Source organism: Hakea prostrata, chromosome 7 (assembly GCF_041222555.1).
Source record: "Hakea prostrata isolate BN-2017 chromosome 7, UWA_Hpros_2, whole genome shotgun sequence".
In the NCBI taxonomy this organism is placed as follows: Eukaryota; Viridiplantae; Streptophyta; class Magnoliopsida; order Proteales; family Proteaceae; genus Hakea; species Hakea prostrata.
This window is the reverse complement of record NC_142606.1, coordinates 72,825,806-72,849,501: the sequence shown is the minus strand read 5'-3', so window position 1 is coordinate 72,849,501 and position 23,696 is coordinate 72,825,806. Positions and strand designations below refer to the sequence as shown.

At 38.5% G+C, this 23,696-nt stretch overlaps 1 protein-coding gene across 2 annotated transcripts; it reads left to right on the top strand.

Moving 5' to 3' along the window:
• The first annotated feature begins 337 nt into the window (after window positions 1–337).
• Window positions 338–22,037, top strand: LOC149012024 (alanine aminotransferase 2-like). 2 transcript variants are annotated; one of them, XM_089160487.1, is made up of 15 exons: window positions 338–697; window positions 1,526–1,576; window positions 4,629–4,679; window positions 5,424–5,489; window positions 5,574–5,635; window positions 17,356–17,434; window positions 17,522–17,626; window positions 17,750–17,860; window positions 18,031–18,168; window positions 18,315–18,389; window positions 18,660–18,780; window positions 18,952–19,106; window positions 19,372–19,446; window positions 20,659–20,862; window positions 21,864–22,037. In XM_089160487.1, the coding sequence occupies exons 1-15, from the start codon at window positions 503–505 to the stop codon at window positions 21,978–21,980; spliced, it is 1,605 nt and encodes a 534-aa protein (XP_089016613.1). In that variant the 5' UTR covers window positions 338–502; the 3' UTR covers window positions 21,981–22,037. The 2 variants fall into 2 exon arrangements, with proteins under 2 accessions (XP_089016613.1, XP_089016611.1); XM_089160485.1 differs by having other exon boundaries at window positions 17,522–17,860.
• Window positions 22,038–23,696: the final 1,659 nt, after the last annotated feature.

The following is a 23,696-nucleotide window of genomic DNA, read 5'->3' as shown; positions in this document are numbered from 1 at the left end:
ACGCCCCGGCAAAAAGGGGGGGGGGGGGGGGGTTTTTTTTTGGGAACCACCAGGTATAGTTATTGACTTATTGTATTGTATTAGCGTGTGGGTTCACGTCACGTTGCATGCCTACAATTCCGTTCTGTCGGCTTGGGCGATTTGGACGGTAATGGACATGTCCCACATGCGCACCAAACAAAAAAAGACATGTCCCACACGGGTGAGCTTTTCGTGTTAGATCCATATCTAGTCATTTTCCTATTCTTTTTATTATTATCTTCAATTTAATTTTTTGACCCTATTTTCTTATAATTAATAATTAATTAATTGAGATTTTATAGTCTGCCGAGTTGGGGAGGACTGGAAAGGTTGGGTAGGACTGGAAAGGTAAGCAGGTAGGAACGTAAAGTAACTTCCTGTGGGTGGCGCTTAGCGGCGTTTCGAGGCTATCGGAAGTCGTACTCGGCTATCCTCTTGTTTTTATCACTGCCATCATATCCGTCTCTTTATATAAGCTAGGATGCGAAAATTCGTGGCAGAGAGATCTAAAAGTTTGGTCGCATCTGTCAGTCGACGGTCCTTTTCCTCTTCGCAGCGCTTCTCTTCATCTCCTGATTCCTCCTCGTCTTCGTCTTCTTCTTCCTCCTCATCCTCCTCCGTCATGTCGTCGACTCAATCCAATACTCCGGTTACTTCTCAGACTATCAATCCGAAGGTATTAAAATGTCCATTGCTTTATTACAGGTGTTCAGGGCGGAATCCGGTTAAATGCAAATTTTCGTTATATCCTTCATTTGGTTCCTTTTGTTGTGTTTCAAACTTCGACTTGAGAGGCTTAGATTGTTCTTGTTTCTGGTTGCAAATATATGGAAGTCTCTGAAAGATTTTCCCCTTTTATTTTGATTACATTTGTTCGAGATCCTCTGGTCGTCTTGTGAATTTACGCATGTAATTCATTTGTGTGTACTTGGATTGGGGGTTTTCGTTTCGAATATATTGACGTGATATCTGAGTCTCTGACCATATTAATTGGCCCAAGATTACTCTTTTTCGTTTGTTTTGGCGTGCGGGGAGACGGATTCCCTTGTTTATTTGCGACGTTTGGTTATTTCTTTTGGATGCTTATTTCAGTTTTTTTCTTCATTTTTAATGGATTGTAAGTGCTTAGCTTCACCGCGTTTGTCGGTGCTGCTGCAACTGTAGCCCCCTTTACATATTAAGGGGAAAAAGAAGAAAAAAAATTTGTGAGTTACTTGATTACAGTTAAGTGTACCAGTGAGCTTCACAATCGAATCCTAATATCCTGTGGTCAGTTCTCACAAAGGTAAACGCCTGAAGAATTGGATTTTGAGAGCTGGCTTTGGATATGGTGGAGCTTGTTTCAGTTTCAAATCTGATTCGTTTTCTCTACCTGTCCATTTCTCAAGTTCTGTTGGAACAACTTGTGATTAGTGAGCCTGGTATGGGGTGATTTAGCCAATACATTCATAATTTTTAATTTTTAATTATATATATATTTTTGATAGTTTGTTCCGCCTTTCAGGTTTTAAAATGTGAGTATGCTGTCCGTGGAGAGATTGTCACCCATGCCCAGGTATCGTGCTATTACTAGACCTAGTTATCTGAGTTGCTTCTTTTTAGGTTTATTTCCATCATATTCAAACGTACATTTGTATGAATTTCCGCAAAAAAAGTATGCATATGTTCAAGTGCCATTTGTTGTCCAATACAGCAACTCAATGGCAACCATGCCATGGGTACATTGGTTTACAAATTCTATGGATGTTTGCATGATCTTATAAATGTTATTATAAGAAGAAACTTTAAAAGAAATGAATGAAAAGATAATAAAATTTCCTGTATCTGTAAAGAATTTATGGTGGCAAGTATTGAGAGGACAATTCAGAAGTTAAAATGGAAAATGGGTAGGAGCGGTGATTAAGAATTCTTGAATATGAAAAAGTGTATGCATGGATGTTTCCATAGAAGAAAATTCGACCGAAATTGTCGAAATTTCGGTCGAAATGTCTGCATTTTTAAAAAACGAAACGAAATTTCAATTATTTCGGAAAAGTATCAAATTTCGACCGAAATTTCGGAGATTTCGACCATTTCGACCGAAATTTCGACCATTTCGACCTAAATTTCGACATATCAGCATTCCAACTTGTTTTTCCTTAGTTTTTGTTGATTTCTATCCCATTTTCACCTAATTTTCACTACTCCTTCGCCTTCAAACCCACTTTGCTCATTTTTAGCCTCCAAACCCTCCTAAGCCACAACAGCTACAAAGGAAACTCCAGCAACAATAGAATGTGAAGCATGAGCCACACCCACGTTCCAAACTTCCCTTTTTTTATTTTTGTTTTGTTCATGCCTTAAATGATCTTGTATTGCCTTGAAATTAATATTGTTTAGCCTAGGACTATGATCTATAATTGTGTTTTGTTAAACTTATCTTTTTATTATTTGCTACCATTTTTCATTTTTTATTATAATAATTATTTTCTAAAATTATGTATTTTTATTTTATGTATATATGTTATATAGGCTTTAGCTTTATATATTTGAGACACCATCACTTGATCTAGCCGGTCATTTTATTTTGTTGACTTGTTGTATATGTAACCATTCTACCAAACAATTCATGTATGTTGTTGATTCTATGCATGTATGCAATACAGTTTGCACTTGTCGGAACCAGTCATTTGTTAGTATACTTGAATGATAAATTTTCAATAGTTTTGTTTTTTACAAAATACTAGTTCCATTGTGTTTATTATGCTTGAAATAGGTAGTATACAAGAATCCAAATCATTTTGAGTCCATATGAGGCCCGAAATTGAAGTTCTAATTTTCAGAAAAAGTATCCAGTTTCGATCGAAATTTCGACCGAAACGTCGAAATTTCGGCCTTTTGCAAGGTCGAAATTTCTGTTTCGGTCAAATATTCTTTTTTTTGTTTTTTTTTTGCCCCAAGGGCGGGAAATTTTTTTTTTTGGGGGTTTTGGGGGGGGGTTTTTGGGCCCGGACGGGGGCCATTTTTAGTTTTTTTTCCTTTTTGGGGGAAAACATTAGATGACAGGTTCCAAAAATGTTGGCTATTTGCTAATCAAGGATGTTGCTGATGGTAAGAAGAATAAGCTGATTCGAGAAAAATGATTTTTTAGTTTGCTGGTATATGAAGTTTTTCCATATAATGCAATTTTGTCTCCACACATACCAAAAATGAGGAAAATGATGGTGGATACTTTGTTTAAGTAGAATCTCGTGTTTTTCCTTCCCTTGTTTCTATGGATCTTCTGAAGAAATTTTAATTTAGTGAAAACATGTTTTTTTTTTTTGGTTGTGTGTGTGTGTTTTTGGTGATTGGAACCAATACATGGGGAAACTGCATTTTGGTTGACTAAACAGATAAGAATAAGGTTCATTTTCCCTATATGGAGTAAGATGGGTGATTAGGACTTGTAGCAATTCTTTCTTTAGGTCTTCTATAGTAAATCTCTTTCTTCTGAATCTTTTAGTTATAGTTTATTGGGATAGAAAAGACAAACAGTTCTTGGTGGCATGGTATCACCTCCTTGATCCATGCAGGATAAGATTCTGTTTTCCTATACGGAATAAATCAGGGATTTAGTACTCACATGCAGCTCTCTTACAGGCCTTTTGTATAATGAACCTTGTTTGCTGATAACAATTACCTCTGACCCTTTTAATTAATAGTTTCCTGGGGATCTAAAAGGCCTACAGTTCTTGTTCATTGAATTGTGCATTGCAGAAAGTATGAGCACATACCGTATCTTTGACATTATTTAAACTAGCAGGTTTGAGTCACTTGACCCCACTCCTTGAAAGGCTGCAGAGTCTGAAGCCTGAACCATTGAATGATTTTTGTTGGCTTTATATGTTCTACCAGAGTCATGTAGGTATGGGCCAAATCCTTTTGTATGGGAAGGTGTTTTGGTGTTGGATCAATCTAGATCAGGACATATCGATTAGAACAAAAGCCATTTCCTGTGCTGAGTTTTCTTCTTTCAGTTATAAAGTGATAGCATTAATGGTTAGGTAACTTGTAGAACATGCGTAAAAAACCTGCCTTCTAAATCTCAAACTGGGATCTACTTTATTTTTGTTTTGTAATTTTGTCTTTACAATTCCATAGTCACCAAGGGAAACAAATGTGCAAATATTCCCAGCTGGTGAACTGTAGGGATGGTTGTGCTATACACAATGTTGGACATCAGATTGGTGGGTCTAATTGTGATTCATTGGTACCCCAAGTAGATTATCTTGGTAAATCCATCTGTTGTGACTCGTGACGGAAAAAAATTTAGTATATTTAAGTGTTTCACTGTTTCTATTAGTTAAGAAGTATTTACCTAGTTATGTGTCCAACACTTGAAAATAAATGGAACTTCTTCCTGGGTCCATTCTGAATTTAGGTGTGAATTTTTATCTAGGCTTTACACATGTTTAGCTAAATGATATGGCTATAAGTATATAGAGAAAAGGGTTGTTTATCCCCTTGAAGTTTGGATATATCATATTTGCAATGTTAACTTTAGATGTACTGATCTGTTACCTGAGATACGTTTCTTAATATCAAGTTCATCTTATAGAGAGCTCTCTTGAATTACTTTTTTACAGCGTTTACAAGAAGAATTACAAACAAAGTCAGGTTCTCATCCATTTGATGAGGTGGGTTCATTTTTTATCCTTATTACTTTTCATCAAAAGTGGTTTATGCAAGTGGAATTTTTACTGGATAGATCTCAGCCTGAAGATCTTGTAGATTATATATGTACCCTCTAGGTAATTTTATGGCAAATTCCAGTGCTGGGGTTATAAAATGAATCCAGCATTATGTTCTTATGAGTAGTGATGAAACAAATTGCTGACGGATGAAGCAAAGGCTGAATTTGTGGCATCCGAACTTTCTAAACTGTGCAACTTACACTTTTTACAAGAAGTGATGGTGAACTTAATGTCACACTTCCAATTAAGCCTATTCACTTTGTTAATGGAATCTCCATTCAAGGATGGTTGAGTTGATGGCCTGGCCTGGAAAGCTGGATTATGAACGTTCTGGAATATGCTTACTCTTTTTTTGTGTTCTTTACAAATGTTTGTGGTGTGAATGAAAACATTGTAACTTGTTAGCAAGTCTTGAACATTTTTACTCCCTTGTGACCTTAATGCAGCCCACAAACCATTTCTTTGTGTCATATACTTGCCTTGAGAACCCACCATGTTGACCTGCCACCAGCCCAACTGGTTGTACAGGGGGCCGTACCTGGCCCAAATGGGGAATAAGTTGGCTACGTTTCAGGAAGAAAAGGCCATCCCCAGTTAAAGGAGATTGCATTAAATTGTACATGGACTCTGTTTCTGGTACATGTAAGTATATTTGTTCTCTGCTTGACTAAGATTTTTCTTTTGCAGATACTTTACTGCAACATTGGGAACCCACAGTCTCTTGGTCAGCAGCCAATTACCTTCTTCCGTGAGGTAAGTTAATTGCATTTCATTGCAGTTGTTGTTTGTGGATCCTTTTTGACCAATGCTTAACATTAGGCATCCTTTGTCTATCAGGTTCTTGCGTTGTGTGATCACCCAGCCATTTTGGACAAAAGTGAAACACAAGGCTTGTTCAGGTATGTTGAAAGAATTCCTCAGAGATATGCTTAGGACTAGTTGTCATGTAGTATGAATCAAATGAGGATCAACTGCCAAGATCTTGTATCTGAAATAATTCTAGGTGCAAACTTTAAGGGTTTAGGGTATTTTTGGTAATGGCATATGAGCGAGTTTTTGCAATGTGGGCTTTAATGGGTTAGCCTTCATGGTTTTGTATTTAGATTCTTAGAAATGGAGATGTCAGAATGGATGGATAAATTGTTCTCAATGGAATGGTTTAGGTGGATTTTCGAGGCTAATTTCTCCCTTTTTTCTGATTCTGGATGTGGGGTTAGGGTAGGTTTGGCCATGCCTATGAGAGGGTTTTGCAATGTGGGCTTATGGGTTTGCTTTGACAACTTCTGTGGTTAGAGATGCAGATGAAAGAATGGATGGGATAAATGGTTCCAAATTGGATGGTTTAGGTGGATTTTTTTTTGGGGGGGGGGGGGGGTGGGAGTGTGTGTGATATGGGGTACATTTCTTTAGACAGGTTTGGGGAAACATTGGAATATCAAAATCCAATGAAAGTTGAACCGAACCTAGGGTTTACTGGCTATGTAATTGATGTAACCAGATCCAGAACCACACAAAGAAGGGCCAGGGAGGTTAATACCCTGCGGCCCTGCTTGTAGCTCAGGAAAGTTCGGTCAGCATGGGGGATTATGGTCATATTTGGTGCTCTTGGAACAATCCAACTTGACCTAAGAAGGACCAGATGTTTATTAGGATTCTAGTCCTAATGTTGTTATGTTACTTGAGTTGGTCGTTATTAAGATATGAAAGAATCCTAGTCCAGTTAGGGGTCCCAATTAGAGAGGGATTCCCTTTGTTGTAGCTCAAGTTTTACGAGAAGGCTAGTCCTACTCATGTTTTGTAATTTGAACATCCTAGGATTAGTCAAGTAAGAGTCCTTAGTAAAATGAGAGTCCTAAGTAAAGTAGAAGTCTTCTTGGGACATTTGAATTTTCTTTTTCTTTCCCTTTTAGACTTGTGGTATTATTTATTTTAATTCAGTCCTTGTACAGGTCTAAACCTCAAGTAATGTAGATCCAACACTGAATTGGGTCATTTTCCTTTGATTTCAACGTAGGGTTGATAGATATGGATGTCGGGCCTTAGTTCAATAAGTTTGTGTGGCCATGGGCATAAAAGTTAGGGGCTTTAATTATTTAAATTCTGCCTAACTAAGATTATAAGGGCAGAATAGTCTTTTCTTTTGTCTTTATTTCAGTTTTAAGCATCCGAGACTTAGTTATGTAGAGTATGTTAGCTGCTGTCCTGGTTTAAGTCTGTTTCTAAGTCCTAATTGCAGTAGGACTTTTTTATTTACGGCTATAAATAGCCCCCCATCAGTCAGAATGGTGAACATTCGAGATTATTATAAAGTTAGTCTCAGTTTTGAGTCCTGTTAGGGAGTGTTACTGTTGCAGCTGTGTTTATTTAACTCAGGAGGTCCAAGATTGAAAAACAATTAAGGTCTATGGTGAAGTTGAGCCTAGATTCTTGCTATGGCTGAATTAACGTCTTACAAATTCCTTCTGCATTCAATCTAAAGCTCCACAAGGCTCCCCCATCTAGGTATCGAGCAGCGTACACTACATTCCCTCCAATATCACATTTTTCCTAATTTTTTATTATTTTTCTGAATAATTGGATTTCCCAATGCACACAAATTCAAGGTCAAATCTACGCCAATCTGAACATTGGAATTGGCTTAAACTTGAGAAATCCTTGCTCCCTATTAAGTCTACACTGCCCCTGAGCTACACCTCCATCCAAGTCCTCTAGATATTTTAACCATAGGAGTCCTACTCCTATCAAATTTAGGACTCTCAAACCAGCCATTAGATTTAGCCAAATTTCATACTCTATCATCCTTAGGACATGCATACCAATCCCATGAAGTTCTTTTATATCCAAGCATTGGAAGTACCCAAAATACCCCTTTAAAATGCCAGTTGCATATATGGTCTTGGAAATCTGCTGCCTTGTCGGGATTCCCAATTGAGGCATCAAAGTGGTGGTATAAGAGCATGGATGAATCAGCCATTATATTAATGTTTGAACAGCCCAAAAAGGAGATGGCCAAGGCATGGCACTACAAGCTGGACAAGAAGCTGCAATCTCATAAGTTGATGTTCAACTGTCTGTCTTGGAGAGTGTGCATGCAAGGGTAACAACTCTCCCTTACAGCTCATAGAAGAAACTAGTGAAGAAGCTCAAGTTGAAGCAGGTAAGGCGGACAAAGCTTAAGACATTACTATAGGGGTTCACGAAGACATGATCAAGGCTATAGTACCGATTGAAGTTGTGATGAATGATGATATCAAGAGAATGGGTGCTGATTTGGACATACTCACATTGGCTTTTGCAGTCTCTTATGCTTCATTAAGAGAAAGCTCCTAGGGTTAAAGACTCCATTCCTAGTGTTCCTACATTGCCAGAGTTTTTGCCTACTCAAGGCTGTCACGCGTATGTTACTCCCTCCACATGACCAGCTAAATTTGAGGATGCAATTTTTCAAGATGGAGAGAGTTGATATAGGTCCAGCACCAACGTAGGCCGTTTTTCTTTGAAATCAACCTAGGTTTGATAGTATGGGTGTTGGGCTTTTTTTAATAGGTCTCGAATGGAATTTTTCAAGATAGAGAGAGTTGATATAGGTCCAGCACCAAAGTGGGCTGTTTCCTTTGAAATCAACCTAGGTTTGATATAATGGGTTTTGGGCTCTTTTCCAATAGGTTATGTGGCCATAGGCCTAAAAGTTATATCCCTAGCCTAAGTATGAAAATAGTTCAATTAATTGCTTTAATTATGTAATTTTGCCTAACATAAGTTATAAGGGCCTAATCTTCTTTTCTGATGTTTTTATTTCAGTTTAAGCATCCAAGTCTTAGTTAAGTAGAGGTGGGTTAGCTGTTCTTCCAGTTTAAGTCAGTTTCTAAGTCCTAATTTTCAGTAGGACTTCTTTTTGTGAGATTATTGAGTATCCATCCATCAATTAGAATGGGGAACCATTGAGATTATTAATAAAGTTTTCCAACTTGAAAGGTTCAAGTTTGAAAAATAGTAAAGGTCTACGGGGAAACCAAGCTTAGATTCTTGCTACGGTTGAATTGACAACCTAAAAACTCGATCTCCATTCAATCCAATGCTTCACAAGCAAGGGCGGAGCTCTTCAAGGGCCCAGAGGGGTTGCTTGGCCCCCCTCGATTTTTCTAAAAATTCTTATATTCTCTTTATGTTTTCCCTTGATTTTCTTTTTCCATGTGTGAAATACATTATTTGTCCCCCCCACCAAAAAAAAAAAAAAAAAGGAAAAAAAAATATTAGAAATGAATTTTAAGGGTAAAGTCGTAAAGATCATTCTCAATAATTATCCAAGGGTTACAATTAAAACCCTATTTTAAAGGAATTGCCAATTTAAAACCTAATTAGAAACTAACTCATGAATCCCTAAACTTTCTCCCAAAATTTTGATCCCTCCTAATAACAATTTCAATCTTAAGTTTAACTACCTAAAATATTCTTAGGAAGGTGATAGCAGGATGTGTGTGTTAATACATTAGTTGGACCTTTGGAATTTCAACCATTGATTTCATCAAATCTAATCATGACCATTGAATTTCCCCCCCTTTAATTTATGGAAATTGATTGTTTTTCCCATTTTTAGTAACCGGAGTTTTCTCCTGCAAATTCTCCCACAATTTCTCCCTTGCCTTCTTTCTTTCTTCTCTTGTTTGAGTATTTTCTCTTTCTTTCTTCTCCACTTCTACATCTTGTTCTCCTTAATTGTCCTACTTCCTTTTTTCCTTAAAATTGTTTTTCTCAATAATTTACTCCTAAATTTAGTAACCACTATTTAGGATTTTTTAAAGTTTTAAATGTTTAAAAAAAATCTAATCGTACAATTTTAGCCCCCATGCTTTATTACAATATATTTTTAATAATTTGCCTATAGTTGTGTTACCTATATTTTAGTCTTCCTAATAATTTACCTATATTTTTAATGTGGGCTCCACGTCTGAATATGATAAAATAATTCAAAGTTGGGATCCACAGTGGGTCCTACATGGGCCACACACAATGTGTGGTGAAAAGTTGTTAGTGCTTGCTCGACGGGGAGGTGATCCGGGCTTTCATTATTTGATCCCCCCATGTTCAATCCTGGCTCCACCATCCTGGTATGTGGCAGCCCACACTCCATTCCCCTTTGACATCACATTTTTTCCCATTTTCTTTGGTTTTTTCCCCCTTGAATTTTTGGATTTCCCAACAAGTAGGGATTACAAGTAGGGATTACTACCAAGTTAGAATCACGGATTGCAACTTTAGAATGAAAAGGTTGTAAACTAAGTAGAATGAAGATGGAATATCTAGTTTATTACTTTAATCATGATTGGATGGATATGCGGTGGTGAAACTTGGTAAAAAGGAGATTCTACAAAGCGATTATTTTAGGTACCTTGGCTCAATTATAAATAAAAAATATGATATAGAGGATCACGTTTCCCAAATAATTAAAATGGGGTGAATGAAGTGGTGAGGTGCATCTAGGGTCTTGTGTGATGACTATGTTCCTTTAAAGCTCAAAAGAAATTTCTATAGGACCATCATACGACCAGCTATAATGCATGATGCATAGTGGTGGGCTGTTAGTGCAGCAAAAAAGAGGATGCTAAGTTGGATGATGTAAAAACTAGGAAAGATAAGATAAAGATTAAGGAATGATCATACTAGAGCTGGTATCGGAAGTAGCTCCGATAAATGGTAAGCTACGTAAAAATGAGGTTGTACAACCACTTTCAACGGTGGCCTTTTAATTGCCTTTGTACAGAGAAGTGATCTAATCTAGATTGAAGGAGTTAAAAAAACTAGGGGTACACCTAAGATAACCTTTAGAGAAGTGGTGAGAAAGGAACGCATAGCTTAGGTTTTGTATCTAATATGGCTTCAAATAGAGTTGATTGGAAGGCAAGGGTCTATGTGGCCGACCAGTTTAGTTGGGACAGGTTATGGAACCCCAGATTTAGGGTTAAGGGTAATATGAGAATTTTCCTAAATCTAAGGCTGCATGGGAATTTCCAGTTAAGAGAATGGGTTTCCTACCTAGAACTTTGAAACCCTGCTGTAATGTGAACTTAGATCTGACTTTTAACAACAATCAGAAAACTAGGTTTAGGGTATTTCGGCTAGGGTGGGAGAATAGCTGTACTTTGCTGCCTTTGTGTTTCAGACCTTGTTTTAGTGATCCGAAATGCTAGTGATGATCTGAGTTGCGGTAGTCTAGGGTTTTCAGAAGTTTGAATAAGTTGCAGAGAATTCCTGAAGGGTTTCTGGTTTTCTGTTAGAACAGAGAATCAAATGGAGAGAGGGTTTCTAGGGGGATTCACAGGGGCTGGACAGGTTTGGGAAAGGGAGTAGTAGGGTTGCAGGAAGGTGGAGGGGATGCCTAAGGGGGAAGGGTTCTAGGGCCTGCAGAGGTCTGGGAATTGGGGTTTTGTTGTGCAGAACAGGGAAGGGGCAGGGGTATCTTGCGGGTGTGGGAGGAGGTGAAAGAAGGGTTGGGGTCTTGCTGGGACTGGAGAGAAAGGGGAGAGAGGATGCAAGGACGCAATGGGGAGAGGTGGGTTTTCTTGGCCTGTGCAAGAGGGGAAAGGGGGAGGGAGGGGTGCAAATGAAAGAGGAGGCAGGGGAGGGGTGGGGATGATTCTATACTTGGGGCTGCTGTGAGTGATTGATGGTTGCTTGTTGACTGCTTGTAGACTGCTGGTTGTAATGGAGAATTCTTCAAAATCCTCAGTGGCCCTTCTAAGGAGAACCACAACCTTGTGTTCCACAAACTCTCAAAGTTTATTCATTCCAAAACTGAAGAATTACAATGAGCAATGAAGCTTATTTATAGCCTTAACAAAGAAAGAAGAACTTGACTCAAACTCAACTAAAATAAAAGACTGACTTATCTATAAGAGTCCTCTGTAGGAAAAGACTCCCTACCTAAATAAACGACAACCACTTAACAAAGATAAGTTCCAATTAAAGGCAAACTCCTAAAAGAAAAGAACCCTTCTTCTAAAAGAGTCTTATCTTATCTACAACTTAACTAGTGGAAATCCACTCAAATACAACTCAAATAAGAATCAAAACGGACTGGGACTCTTTCATAACTCACAAAGTACTACCAAATTTAAAAAAAAAAAAAAATAGATCCATAACCCTTGGATTGAGGGATTTCTAACCAGACCCTTCTTGAGCCTTAAAAGGGGCTGGAAAAATGACCAAAGTATCCCTGGAATAGGGTCCAGCCAGCATGTTTTGGTGGGTCTTGGGGCTCACATTAGGGTTCAGCCCGGGGGGGGGGGTTCTCTATTCACATCACAAGGTTTCTTGTTGTTTGAATTTTTCAACACACCCAATTTTCAATGTCAGAGATCTGAGTCAATCTAACCATTGGAGTTGCTCATACTTGGAGGCAAGGTTTAAAGTATCGTATCGGTCAGGTGATTTTAAGAGACGTATCGTCTTGTATCGTGTATTGTATCGCTCTGAATAATGTATTTTGCTGTAATTCAATGGAGAGACATATCGAGATGTATCGTATCGATTGGGTCAAATATGGATACGTATCGGCTAGTATCGTATGGTATCGTGGGATACTTCAAACCTTGCTTGGAGGAACCCTTCCTTCCTATTAAGTCTACATTCCTCCAAGGTCACCTCTGTCCAAGTCATTTACACCCAATTACCATAGGAGTCCTACTAGGATTCAAACTCTTATCAAATTTAGGACACTCAAACCAGCCATTAGATTTAGTCAAATTTCACCCCATTCATCCTTCTGACCTGCATACCAATCCTTAAAATAGCATCCAAAATACCCCATCCAACCTAGTTCTGAAATCTGTTTTTGGGATGATTTTATTGAAGATTTTAAAAGTGTGTTGCCTTGTTGGAAGTCTCCAATTGAGACAGCATCATCAGTAGATTAAGTCAAGTTCGAATCAAATTGGGAATTCAAGTCCTATTAGGGATTCCAGCCCCTAGTTCATATAAAAAGTCCCCTCCACTCAATGCGGAGAGATCGGACTGAGTATTGAATAAGAGAAGCTCCTCGTCGAGTAATTCCTCTTGTGTTAATTAGTAAGTTCTGGTTCTGTCAATCAAGTGTTGAAGATCCATCAAAGGCTGAGAAGGGTTCTAAGTGAAATCAAGCCCAGACAGTTGCAGCTGGTTGAAGTTTAGAGTTCAACCTTCAGTATACATCTGTATTTGTCCATTTACAAGGCTCCAATCAGGTCAAAATGCCCCTTCTCATCCTCTCTCTCTTCTTCTTTTTATTTATTTATTTTATTATTATTTTTTCTTTTGGACCCCCATTCCCTGGTTCAAGCCTTTCTTTACTGTTCACATCAGAAAGAGCTATATCTCAACGATTATCCATCAGTTTCACCCCAAATTGCATCCAACTCCATACACACTACTCCCAACCCTGTTTTCAGCCCAAATAGACTAGCCAATATCCAAATCTGGTTAATCTTGTTTTTATCACCAACTTCCCTCCAAAATCAAGAAACTTAATACCTCCACAGTCCAACATCCAATTCGTTGCAGCTTGGGAGATTATTCTAGGCAGTGATGCAGCCTTAGATTGAAGGGGTTCAATTAGGGCCAGCTTTCCAGGGTTTCAACTCAAAAAATAAGGGCCTAGGGTTTAAGATTTTGGTGTAGTTGATAAGGATACATAAGAACATAGGTTATGGCGGTTGAATACCTCTGGAGAAATTTAGAGTAATGGAATGGTCTAGATTCTTGAGATATGGGAATGAAAAGTTATTGGAATTGGTGAAACTTGGAGAGAAGTTAATAATGATGTATGGGGATGATCAACTTACAGTTTCAAAAGAGAGCAATAGATTAAATGCTGATGATCTTGTTAGAAGTTCAAGTAGCAAGGAGGAGAAGAAATCGGCATGTGACGGAGAGGGAGAGGAAAGATGTCATGTGATCAAACCTTACTGGCAGCAATATACAAAATTCAAAATTTAATTCATTAATTCATCCTTAACTGAGCAATTACATCTATTTATAGCCACATTAGCTGTCATAGTACTAAACAACTCAAAATTGGAAACTAACTCCAATATAGACTCCTATACTGAAAGAGGAAAGGTTTAATCCAATTGTTAACCTACTAGGTGTGAACTGACTAGGAAAGTGAAATAATAAAAGAAATAGACTCAGAACAAGACTCTAGCTAAACTAATTAAATAAATCCTGTTTTTCTACTTTCGACCCATATTTTGGGCTCATCAAATAGGCCAATTATGAAGTAAATCCAAGGAATTGTAGCCCAAATAATATATCTAGGAGCTAATAAGAGTTTGTATAGGATTAGATTGTTTGCATTCGAACTTATTCCTTGTATGTCTACTTTCCACTTTTTATAAAGGCTGATTGGATATCCTTCCCATTTATTTCCTGGCTCGGCCTTTGTTTGGGGCGCCTCCTTCTTCTTCTTCTGATTTTTTTCAACCCATCGCCAATCTTCGGTTCTAGGCGTTTTCCCATCTTGGTCGCCCCCGGAAAGAAGACGTTCTCTCTCTTTTCCTCCCTTCCCCTTCCCTTCTCCTCCCAATTTTTTCTGTCTGATTCTTCATCCGGCCTGCGATTTTGAGCTTGGTTAGTCATCCACCTTCGATTGGTTCCCTTTGTTCTTCCCGGGCTTTCTCCTTGCTCTGCCTCGGTTTTTGTTTTTTGTTCTTTTTGTTTTTTTTCTTTTTTTTTGTTTCTTTTTTCTTTTTTCTTTTTTTTTTTTGTTTTTTTTTTTTGTTTTGCTTTCGGCTTTTGTTTTGTTGTTCAGTTTTTTGCTTCCTTTTTCGGCTTTTTCTTCGGGTGTCTTTGTTTTTCTTTCTTCTCCTTTCCTTCGTGAAGTCCTCAGATAATTTTGTCAACATGACAACTATCTCATGATCCTATCGCTCCCACGATCCGATTTTTTCCACTTTTCATTCTCTTTCTAAGATTTGACTGCACAAATTACTTGATCTCTCTCCCTTCCCTTTCCAGACTATTGGATCATTCGCACTCTATCCCCCTCCGTGTTTTCGATTTTCCGACTCTCTTATTATGTCTTCCTTTTGTTCCATGCATCCAAATATTGCCCGGGTTACCTATTACTTGATACTCAGCCCAAATTTGAAGGCTACTACCAAACATTGCTATTCCTTTTTGGCTCAGCTTCTGGCTCCCACTCTTCCCACTTTTCCGAGTTGATCTCTTTGGCGGTTGGATCATTATGGGATTTCCCCCACTAATCCGTGTGTGGCGCATTGATCATTGATAAGTTCGTATTGACTTCTGGCGTTTGCGTGTCGTCGATCAGTGCGTCTTGTCGTTCTCCTTTCCTACCTGCTCTTTGCTCTTGTTCGGTGGGGTCGTCGTTAGTCATGCTTCATACTCCTATTATGGAGAAATCGCTTTCTTGTCGCACTAAATCTGATCCGGCTGAGATTTCAGTTGAGCACCTCACAAACCATATCATACCAAGGAATTGTTGACTGCTGGAGCCTCCTGATTTTGGCATCACAGCGGAAACGGCTAATCTTTCGTCGCTTTCCACCACCCCTCTCGCGTTGGTTTTTCGCGGGGTTCCTCTCGCGTTTTCGCTTCTCTCCCGTCCCTCCCATCGTTTCCTCTACTACCCCTACCAACTCCTACCTAGCTACTTCAGGATCTGGGGAAGGAGATTGGTCGTGGTAAATGGACTTTATTTGCTCGAGCCGATTGGAGGATCTACTTATGCTTTGACTACATCTTCTAATCCGGTCCATTCGGTAATATCGACCTTCATTAGTGGCACCGTAGGCTTGGTCAGCCCCTTTCAAATTTTGTCATTTTCTCTAGATTTGTTTTCCCGATACTTTTATCTTACCATTACAATTTCTTCCTTTCCAAGTTTCCCCGTTGGAATTTCCTTTGTTATTATCTTCCCACGTGTAACGCTACACGTGAGGGGGAGATTGAAGATGTCTACAATTCAAAGCCTTTCATGTAGACTTCCTTATGCAGAATTTGATCTTTGTTACCTTTGAAAGTTTGTCCCTTACCTTCGCAATCTTCTACCCTTTGAAAGTTTGTCCCTTACCCTCGCAATCTTCCACTTTGGAGATCTAACATTGCTATAGATCTATCTTTTGACTCGTGCGGAACTTGATCTCTCGTTAACCCCGGAGATTTGCCCCTTAACTTGACATCTTCCCTTCGCAGATCTAACCTTGCAAAAGACTTGTCGCTTGGCCTTGCAGAACTTGATCTCTATTACCTTTGGAGATTGTCACTTATCTTGACAAATTTTCCCCTACCTTTGGAGATTGTCCCTTGGCAAACTTTCCCTTTAAAGATCTAACATTGCTACAAATCAAAACTTTCACTTTGGCTGTTTTACCCTAGCTATTGTTACCCCAAAATATATTTTCCTCGATTTGTGCGGAAATTTAGTCTTCTCAACATTTGAAGTTTCTACTTTTTACTTGGGCGTTCTTCCTTGGAGACATAAAGTTGCAGTAAAGATGAGAACAAATCAAATGGAAGTCTATAAGGCAGACATAATCTATAAGTTTAAAGATCAAATTGCAGATGTTTACTTGGACAGATGTTTTATACTTTTTTGGTCAAGTTGGACATGTGTGATATCCATGCCTCAACTTGAGGGGGAGTGTTGGATTCTATTAGGAGTCTAATAAGAGTTTGTATAGGAGTTAAATTAGAGTTTGCATTCATGTAAATTTCTATTCCTTGTAATAGTCTACTTTCCACTTTATTATAAATAAAGGGCTTGAGATCATGGATCAATAAGCCATTCTCGCCAAACGTTGTTCCCCCGGGGGGGGGGGGGGGGGGGGGTCCTTCCCCCGCGGGGGGGGGGCCCCCCAAAGGCCCGGGGGGGGCGGCCCCCGGGGCCCCTTGCCTTGGTTTATCTGCTCAACTTAAAAGGATGTCACACATTCCGACAAACAAATGCCACTCAAGATTTATTCAAAATCTATCTGTAAATATTTTATGAGAGAGGGTTTACCATGTTGCCATCATGGGAAGGAATTTGCATGCCACACAAATTAGTGTTCGCAAAAAGATATCATCCATGTAGAACTTACATTTCAGGAATATATGAAGTAAAAAATAGATGCATCTGTGAGGCCATACATTTTGTTTGAGGGTGTGCAGAAGATTCTACACATAGTTTGCAGATCTTGTCAGAATCATGAGTTGGGTTGTTGAATGGATACTTTGAGATTGCAACTGTATGAGTTGTCATTTCTCAAAGAAGACTAGACGAGTTTGAAATACATTAGATCCAAGTTAAGTCTGCATGGTATAAGTGATAAATGCCACATCCATTCCTGATGGTCTGGCTGTTTCTTTAGCAGTCTGGTGAGTGGCTTGTTATTAAAACCAGTTGGGAACTCCAAAAATAAATGACCATCCCATTTGCAATTCCAACTTTCAATTGTAACATCCCCTCTTTTGCTAGTCCCTATTATTTAGATTCTAGATCACTATGTAGAAGCTTCCATAGTAATCTGATAAATGTAAAGTGATATTCTGGCAACTATGTAGGGTCATACTTTCTCGTTTGAATAAAAATATTATGTCTACTACCTTTCATAATTTCATTTTTTCATATGCATTGTTGCAGTGCGGATTCCATAGAGCGAGCTTGGCAGATTCTAGATCAAATTCCAGGAAGAGCAACAGGTGCATATAGCCACAGTCAGGTACTGACATCACAGCCGGCTGCATGATTAGTTATTGATGAATTATTCATGACACAAAGTCTAAGGAACCTTCTCTTCCAATGTCAGGGTATCAAGGGCTTACGTGATTCAATTGCAGCTGGAATTGCGGCTCGTGATGGTTTTCCTGCTGATCCAAATGATATTTTCTTAACTGATGGTGCAAGCCCTGCAGTAAAGTTCAAATCTTCACTCTTCTTGTTTCCTGCCATTTGGACCACATCAAGGGTACTTTATTTAATATTTTCTTGCTTTCTTGCTTCCTTTTTTTTTTTTTTTTCTTCTTTTTCTTTTCAGGTACATATGATGATGCAGTTATTGATAAGGTCGGAGAAAGATGGCATTCTATGCCCCATCCCTCAGTATCCTCTGTACTCTGCTTCAATTGCCCTTCATGGTGGCACTCTTGTATGTTTTTCCAGAAATGCATAGAATTTGTTAGTCAGATTACTCTTGTTTGGCTGGGTTGATATCAAACCCTAGACTGAGCCGTTTGTGAAAACAACCTTCTGTAACATCAGTTCTATATTTACTTAAAGGAGGAAAATAACAGGATAAACTTGCTTTGGTCTTCTTAGGTGCCTTACTATCTTGATGAAGCGTCAGGCTGGGGTTTGGAGATACCAGAGCTTAAGCGCCAATTAGAAGGTGCCAGGTCCAAGGGTATTACTGTTAGATCATTAGTGGTGATAAATCCAGGCAACCCAACAGGACAGGTAAGATATGACATTTATCTATTTATTTTCATGCTGCAAAACATGGAGAAAATTTCCTTACAGAAGCTTCGTTTGGTTTTGTTTAGTTGTATAGTTTCTCCCTGTTTAATCAGTTTTTGAGTTATCTTGTTTGTTTCATTCTTCAGGTTCTTGCTGAGGACAATCAGCGGGAAATTGTGGAATTCTGCAAGAAAGAAGGTCTTGTTCTCCTTGCAGATGAGGTGGGTAGTAGCTACAAAGGGTGTCAAATCCTTACAGTTATATTTCCAGTTCTTATTTGCTGCCTTTAATGGATGAGTTGATTGTTTGCTTGGTTGCCACCTTCTGTAAACTGCATTTTGACATTGTTCTTGAAGTTCGGATTCTGGGACTATACCAGTCTTATCAAGCTGATAAATGAGTTATTTTTTTGCTTGGTCGCCTCAGCAAGAAATGTACTTTTTACTTGAGTTCTGAACAAAGCATTTATTATTGACTTCCAACTTTCACAGGTATACCAAGAAAATGTTTATGTTCCTGAGAAGAAGTTTCACTCATTCAAGAAGATATCTAGGTCATTGGGGTATGGTGAGGAAGATCTTTCTTTAGTGTCATTCCAGTCAGTTTCTAAAGGTATGTTCTCTCTCTCTCTCTCTCTCTCTCTCTCTCTCTCTCTCTCTCTCTCCATCTTTCAGACTGATCAGAAGGTTAAATAATTGAAGGAAGATTTTTTTTTTCGTTTCTTTTTCTCTCTCTCTCCACCCTCTTAAGAATTAAATTACCTGATTTGATTTTCTACTTCAGGATTTTATGGAGAGTGTGGTAAGAGAGGAGGTTACATGGAGGTCACTGGTTTTGGAACTGATGTAAGGGAACAGATTTACAAAGTGGCATCTGTAAACCTATGCTCAAACATCTCTGGTCAGATTCTTGCAAGCCTTGTCATGAACCCTCCAAAGGTAGTACTCTGTTTATATATACATGCATATAGAGGCTTGGAAGTTACTACCATGATCGCTACCATAGTGCCAGCTTTATTGTTGTAAATGAATAGCAGACTCCAGTTCATCAAATTTTCCCATGTGATGAGGTTTCTAGTTAGTCAAGTTTCCTCATATTTATGGAAGTTTGAGTTTCTTACTTAAGGGATCAGCTTCTTCCATGCTCAAGTTTGCACTTTAACTACATTTTAGATGTGTCACTAATAGAAAGCATCCTCTGCAGGTTGGAGACGAGTCATTTGAATCTTTTTCTGCTGAGAAAGATGGAATTCTCTCATCGTTAGCAAGACGTGCTAAGGTTAGCTAAACAAGTAAATTTTATAAAAGATTCCCAGAGGAAAATATGTGGGTTCATATTTTAATATTTTTGAACTGGAAGAGTCCAAATCTTGGTTTTTGACCCTGGCCAAAACCAAGATTCCCTGAGTATTTGACTTAAACTTGGTTTGAAACCTGTTTCTCCTTTTTATTTTTCCCTTCATGAAACTCAACGGGTGATTTGGTTGAAACTATTCAAAACTTCCTCAAAGCTACTGAAACTAGGCTGATTGAAACTGTCAAACTAGTTGAAATTCAGTATTTATGGGTTGAACCAACCAAAATGTGTGAATTTTGGTTGAAGTTGGTCAAAACTTTGTATAATTCAGTATTACCCTTAGGTTTTATCTTGGAAAGTGTCTTTACCAAGACATCCCTGCAGGGTTATGATAAAGCATGGAGTAAAATAAACTTTCATTATCTGTTCCATGTAATTGCCTGCCAGGGTTATGATATTTTCTTCTACCAAAAACTGAAACACGTGTTTTCAGATAGTGATTCTGAACATCGATTGTTCATTTCAGAAGTTTCACATGTCATTCAGTTCATGCTCGTTTGTGTCTATGTGAAAAATAAAAAGATCAACAGCTCTATTAGTTTCTGTTTTGGTTCTGATGATGCTTTGGTTTATTTCTTTCCTTCAGTTGGTTGCTTGTTTTTTCTTAAAAATTTTGGAGACTAAAAAATCACTCTTCATACGTTGACAACAGAGGTTTCAAGGTTCTTGGTACCAACAATGAGCATGAGTTTTTGGCCCAAGATGTGTTAAATAATGTTTCATTATTTATTTTTATTTCACCAAGATCCGTTGCTTAAGTTCATCCAGAGACCAAGTTGCTGTTTAAGCTCCAACAAGTCATTTGAACAATGAGCAGTAGTTTTTGGCCCTCACATCACAATATTTACCCTTGCGGTTATCTTCAGAGTACTTGGGGCCCAACTGTCTAGCTTTTGAATGGTCCAGCCATGAGTTCCAACAGTCCATCTGCAGACAACAGTGTGATGTAAAATGCATGAGTCAAGCCGTGGTGGTAAATGATCGAACTGTCAAACCAATAGGCCTAGCCATTCCTTGAAAACATTGTGCAACCCTCCATTATGGTTTGTTTGGATGGTAGGAAGCCAGATGAATGATCTAATGCCGTGATCTCATGATCTAATATTTAGTTTCTTTCCTCTATCCCTGGTGCAGACTCTGGAAGATGCTCTCAACAGTTTAGAAGGTATTTCATGCAACAAAGCAGAAGGTGCAATGTATCTATTTCCTCGCCTGCATTTACCTGGAAAAGCAATAGAAGCTGCTGAGGCAGCAAAAACAGCTCCAGATGCGTTCTATGCTCGCCGTCTCCTTGAGGCTACTGGAATTGTTGTTGTTCCTGGATCTGGCTTTGGGCAGGTGAACATTTTTGAATCTTGATCATTGTTTTGTTTGTTGTCTTTCTCATATGGCTGTTTGACCTCCCCACCCAAAACCCCACCTGGCAAAACCCAAAAAGAAATCCCCAAACTTTTCATCGTAATTTGTTTGGTTGATTGCCGAGTTTAGTGATTTGGATAAAAGGCATTATTCTAGTGTGTGGGAGGGTGTTTAGAGGTAAACCATATTTAGTTTGTTTAATATCATGTTGATGCTTGAAACATGCCAGTCAGTCTCATTGCTGTATCTTATTGCAAGTCTGAGCCCCCAAAAGAAAAGGGACAAAAGCTACTATTATTACAAGAAGTGAAGTAATTCAAAATAGAAAGTAGTGTGTCTATACCAGCAACACTTAGTGAAGCCTCACAAGGCATAGGTTAATGGCTTTAAGCCAAGGAGTTGGTAGCATAATAGAAGGAAGCCTTTGTCCAGTCACCAGTCTAAGTTGGCATTTTGTGGGTTCGAATCTGGCAAGCCCCATTATCGCTCATTTGTCCTATGGAAATGTTGCTTGTGTTTTTTATTTATTTTGGGTTAAGGGAAACATTACTTGTCACATGGGGGGCGTTGGCCATGGAGCTTTTTTCACTATCAAGGATCTCTCTTATTTCTTTATGGCCCATCCCAGCTTCTGATAAGGATAATAAAATGTAAATGTCCTTAACAGCCCCAGACTGGGTCCTTCAATTGTGCTTAGCACCTAAAGTTAAGTGAAACTGCTGGGTTTGTTCTTTGTTGATGGGTGCCTAAAGACTTGCCAGCTTGTGGGGCATAAAATCTTCAAGCTTTATTAGCATGCATCATAAGACGCCCTACCAGGTTAAAGGGTTTTAATTTGGGGTGACATTTTTTTTGGTGTCCCTAATGGTTTCTTTGTTCAAAGTATCTTAGTTTACAAGTGTTATAGGAAGCCTAGGGTTTATTTTAAGAGGTTGGCTGCCTTTGAATTTTTGACCAATGCATTTGTTCTGCTTTGTCAGGTTCCTGGTACATGGCACTTTAGGTGCACAATTCTGCCGCAGGAAGAAAAGATTCCAGCAGTTGTTTCCCGTTTGACAGCCTTCCACCAAGGGTTCATGGGAGAGTTCCGTGATTGAGTGGGTCTTCCGAGTGAAATTCTTTTAACTGGGAAGATGGCTGATAGAAATCTGGAGCAATAATGTCAGATTTTTGGTACTTGCATTTTGTGTTTTGTGTTTTGTTTTTCTATTTTTATGGAGAAAAACTTGTATAACTTTAGCAATTTTGCAAATGATACCATGCTAGCAGGTGAAATAAGGGCAGGGATGAGTTGAAAGGTGAGCAAAACTAAGATTTTTTTTTTTTTTTTTTGGTTGGTAAGAAACTATGATTGATTTCCTAACTTTGAGTTGGATAATGGAGTGTAGATTATTCAAGCGATCGTTTTGCCATTTGGGATCAATTAAACCACCTAGGGGCCTTTTTGGTTACATGAATCAAGAGATTTTAAATCTCTGAATTTACAAATGGGAGATTTATACTTGTTTGGTTGTGTGAATCCTTAGATTCATGAAATTTAGAGATTCATCTTTTTACACCTAAAAATGCGAATCTGTAGATTTATGGGTATTGAGGTGAAATCTAGAGATTTCATTCCTACTCTAAAAGCGCTAAATATTTAAACCATGACTTCATAAATGTTTTTTTTTAGGATGAATATATAGATTTCATTTTAAAGATTTAGGCTAACTAAACAGTTAATTTTATGAACTATAGATTTGAGATTTATAAATTCAACATTACTAGTACCTCTTCATAAGGTCTGATGAAAAGATTACTATCCAACAAATTTGACATTACTACCACCTCTTCATAATTTGGGAATTCCATTGATCGGTGGAGAGTTTGGAAAGCAACATTATAAGAATTTGATACAAAGTTTTAGCAAGAATACAATGTTGGAAAGCAAAGCTTTTGAGTACTGCTGGAACCACGATAGCTTATTACTTTTTCAGCTGCTTTTAAAGTGCCGCCTTCTCTACAGTTTCTGGATTCTCTAAATCAGAGTTCCTTTTGAGTCGGTTTACACAGTCGATTGGAATACAATCCGCTCTTCAAAATGAAACGGTGGTTTGAACTATAAGAACCTTCGCAGGATGCATTTGGCCCTATTATCTCGTAAAGCCTGGGCATTTTATTCTACAGACTCCGATCTTTCTGGAAGAATTGAATCACCGAAAAACATTTAAAACATGCATCCTTCGAAAATCAAAGCAAATGCTTCATGGGGATGATAGCTATTTTATCAGCTAGAAATTTTATAAGAGGAGGGGGTTTTTACACTCCTAGGCAATGGAAGAAGCATCAACCCTTGGAATGACTGGTGGATTCCAAATCTTCCAAGGATCAACTTTGAGGTATGAGAGACTCATGATAGAGTGAATACTCTATGTGAAAATCTCCTGGGATCTTAACTCGAGACTTTACTTGTAGGTCCAAGAACACAAAATGCAAATAGAAAGCAGTTGTGGGCCATCCAGGTGGAGACCATTGGATTGGAAGTAGAGCCTAAGGATACGGATGGTGTTGATGATGAATCTAGCATTTTGTTGAATTGTGGAAGTAGATCTGACATGACTCCAAATGGACTGAGAAGATGGATTAAGAGCTCATGGAAGATGGGGTTGGAAGGTCCTCAAATCCGGGTAAGAGCCTCTTTTAGGGTGTACTAAGTGGTGTGAAAGTGCCACGGACAAACCACCCCCAAAAGATCCCTTCTTTGTGAAAAATAGAGGTGGGGTGGGGGGGGGGTCAATTGGGTGGGGTTGTTAACACCCCACCAAAATGGTATC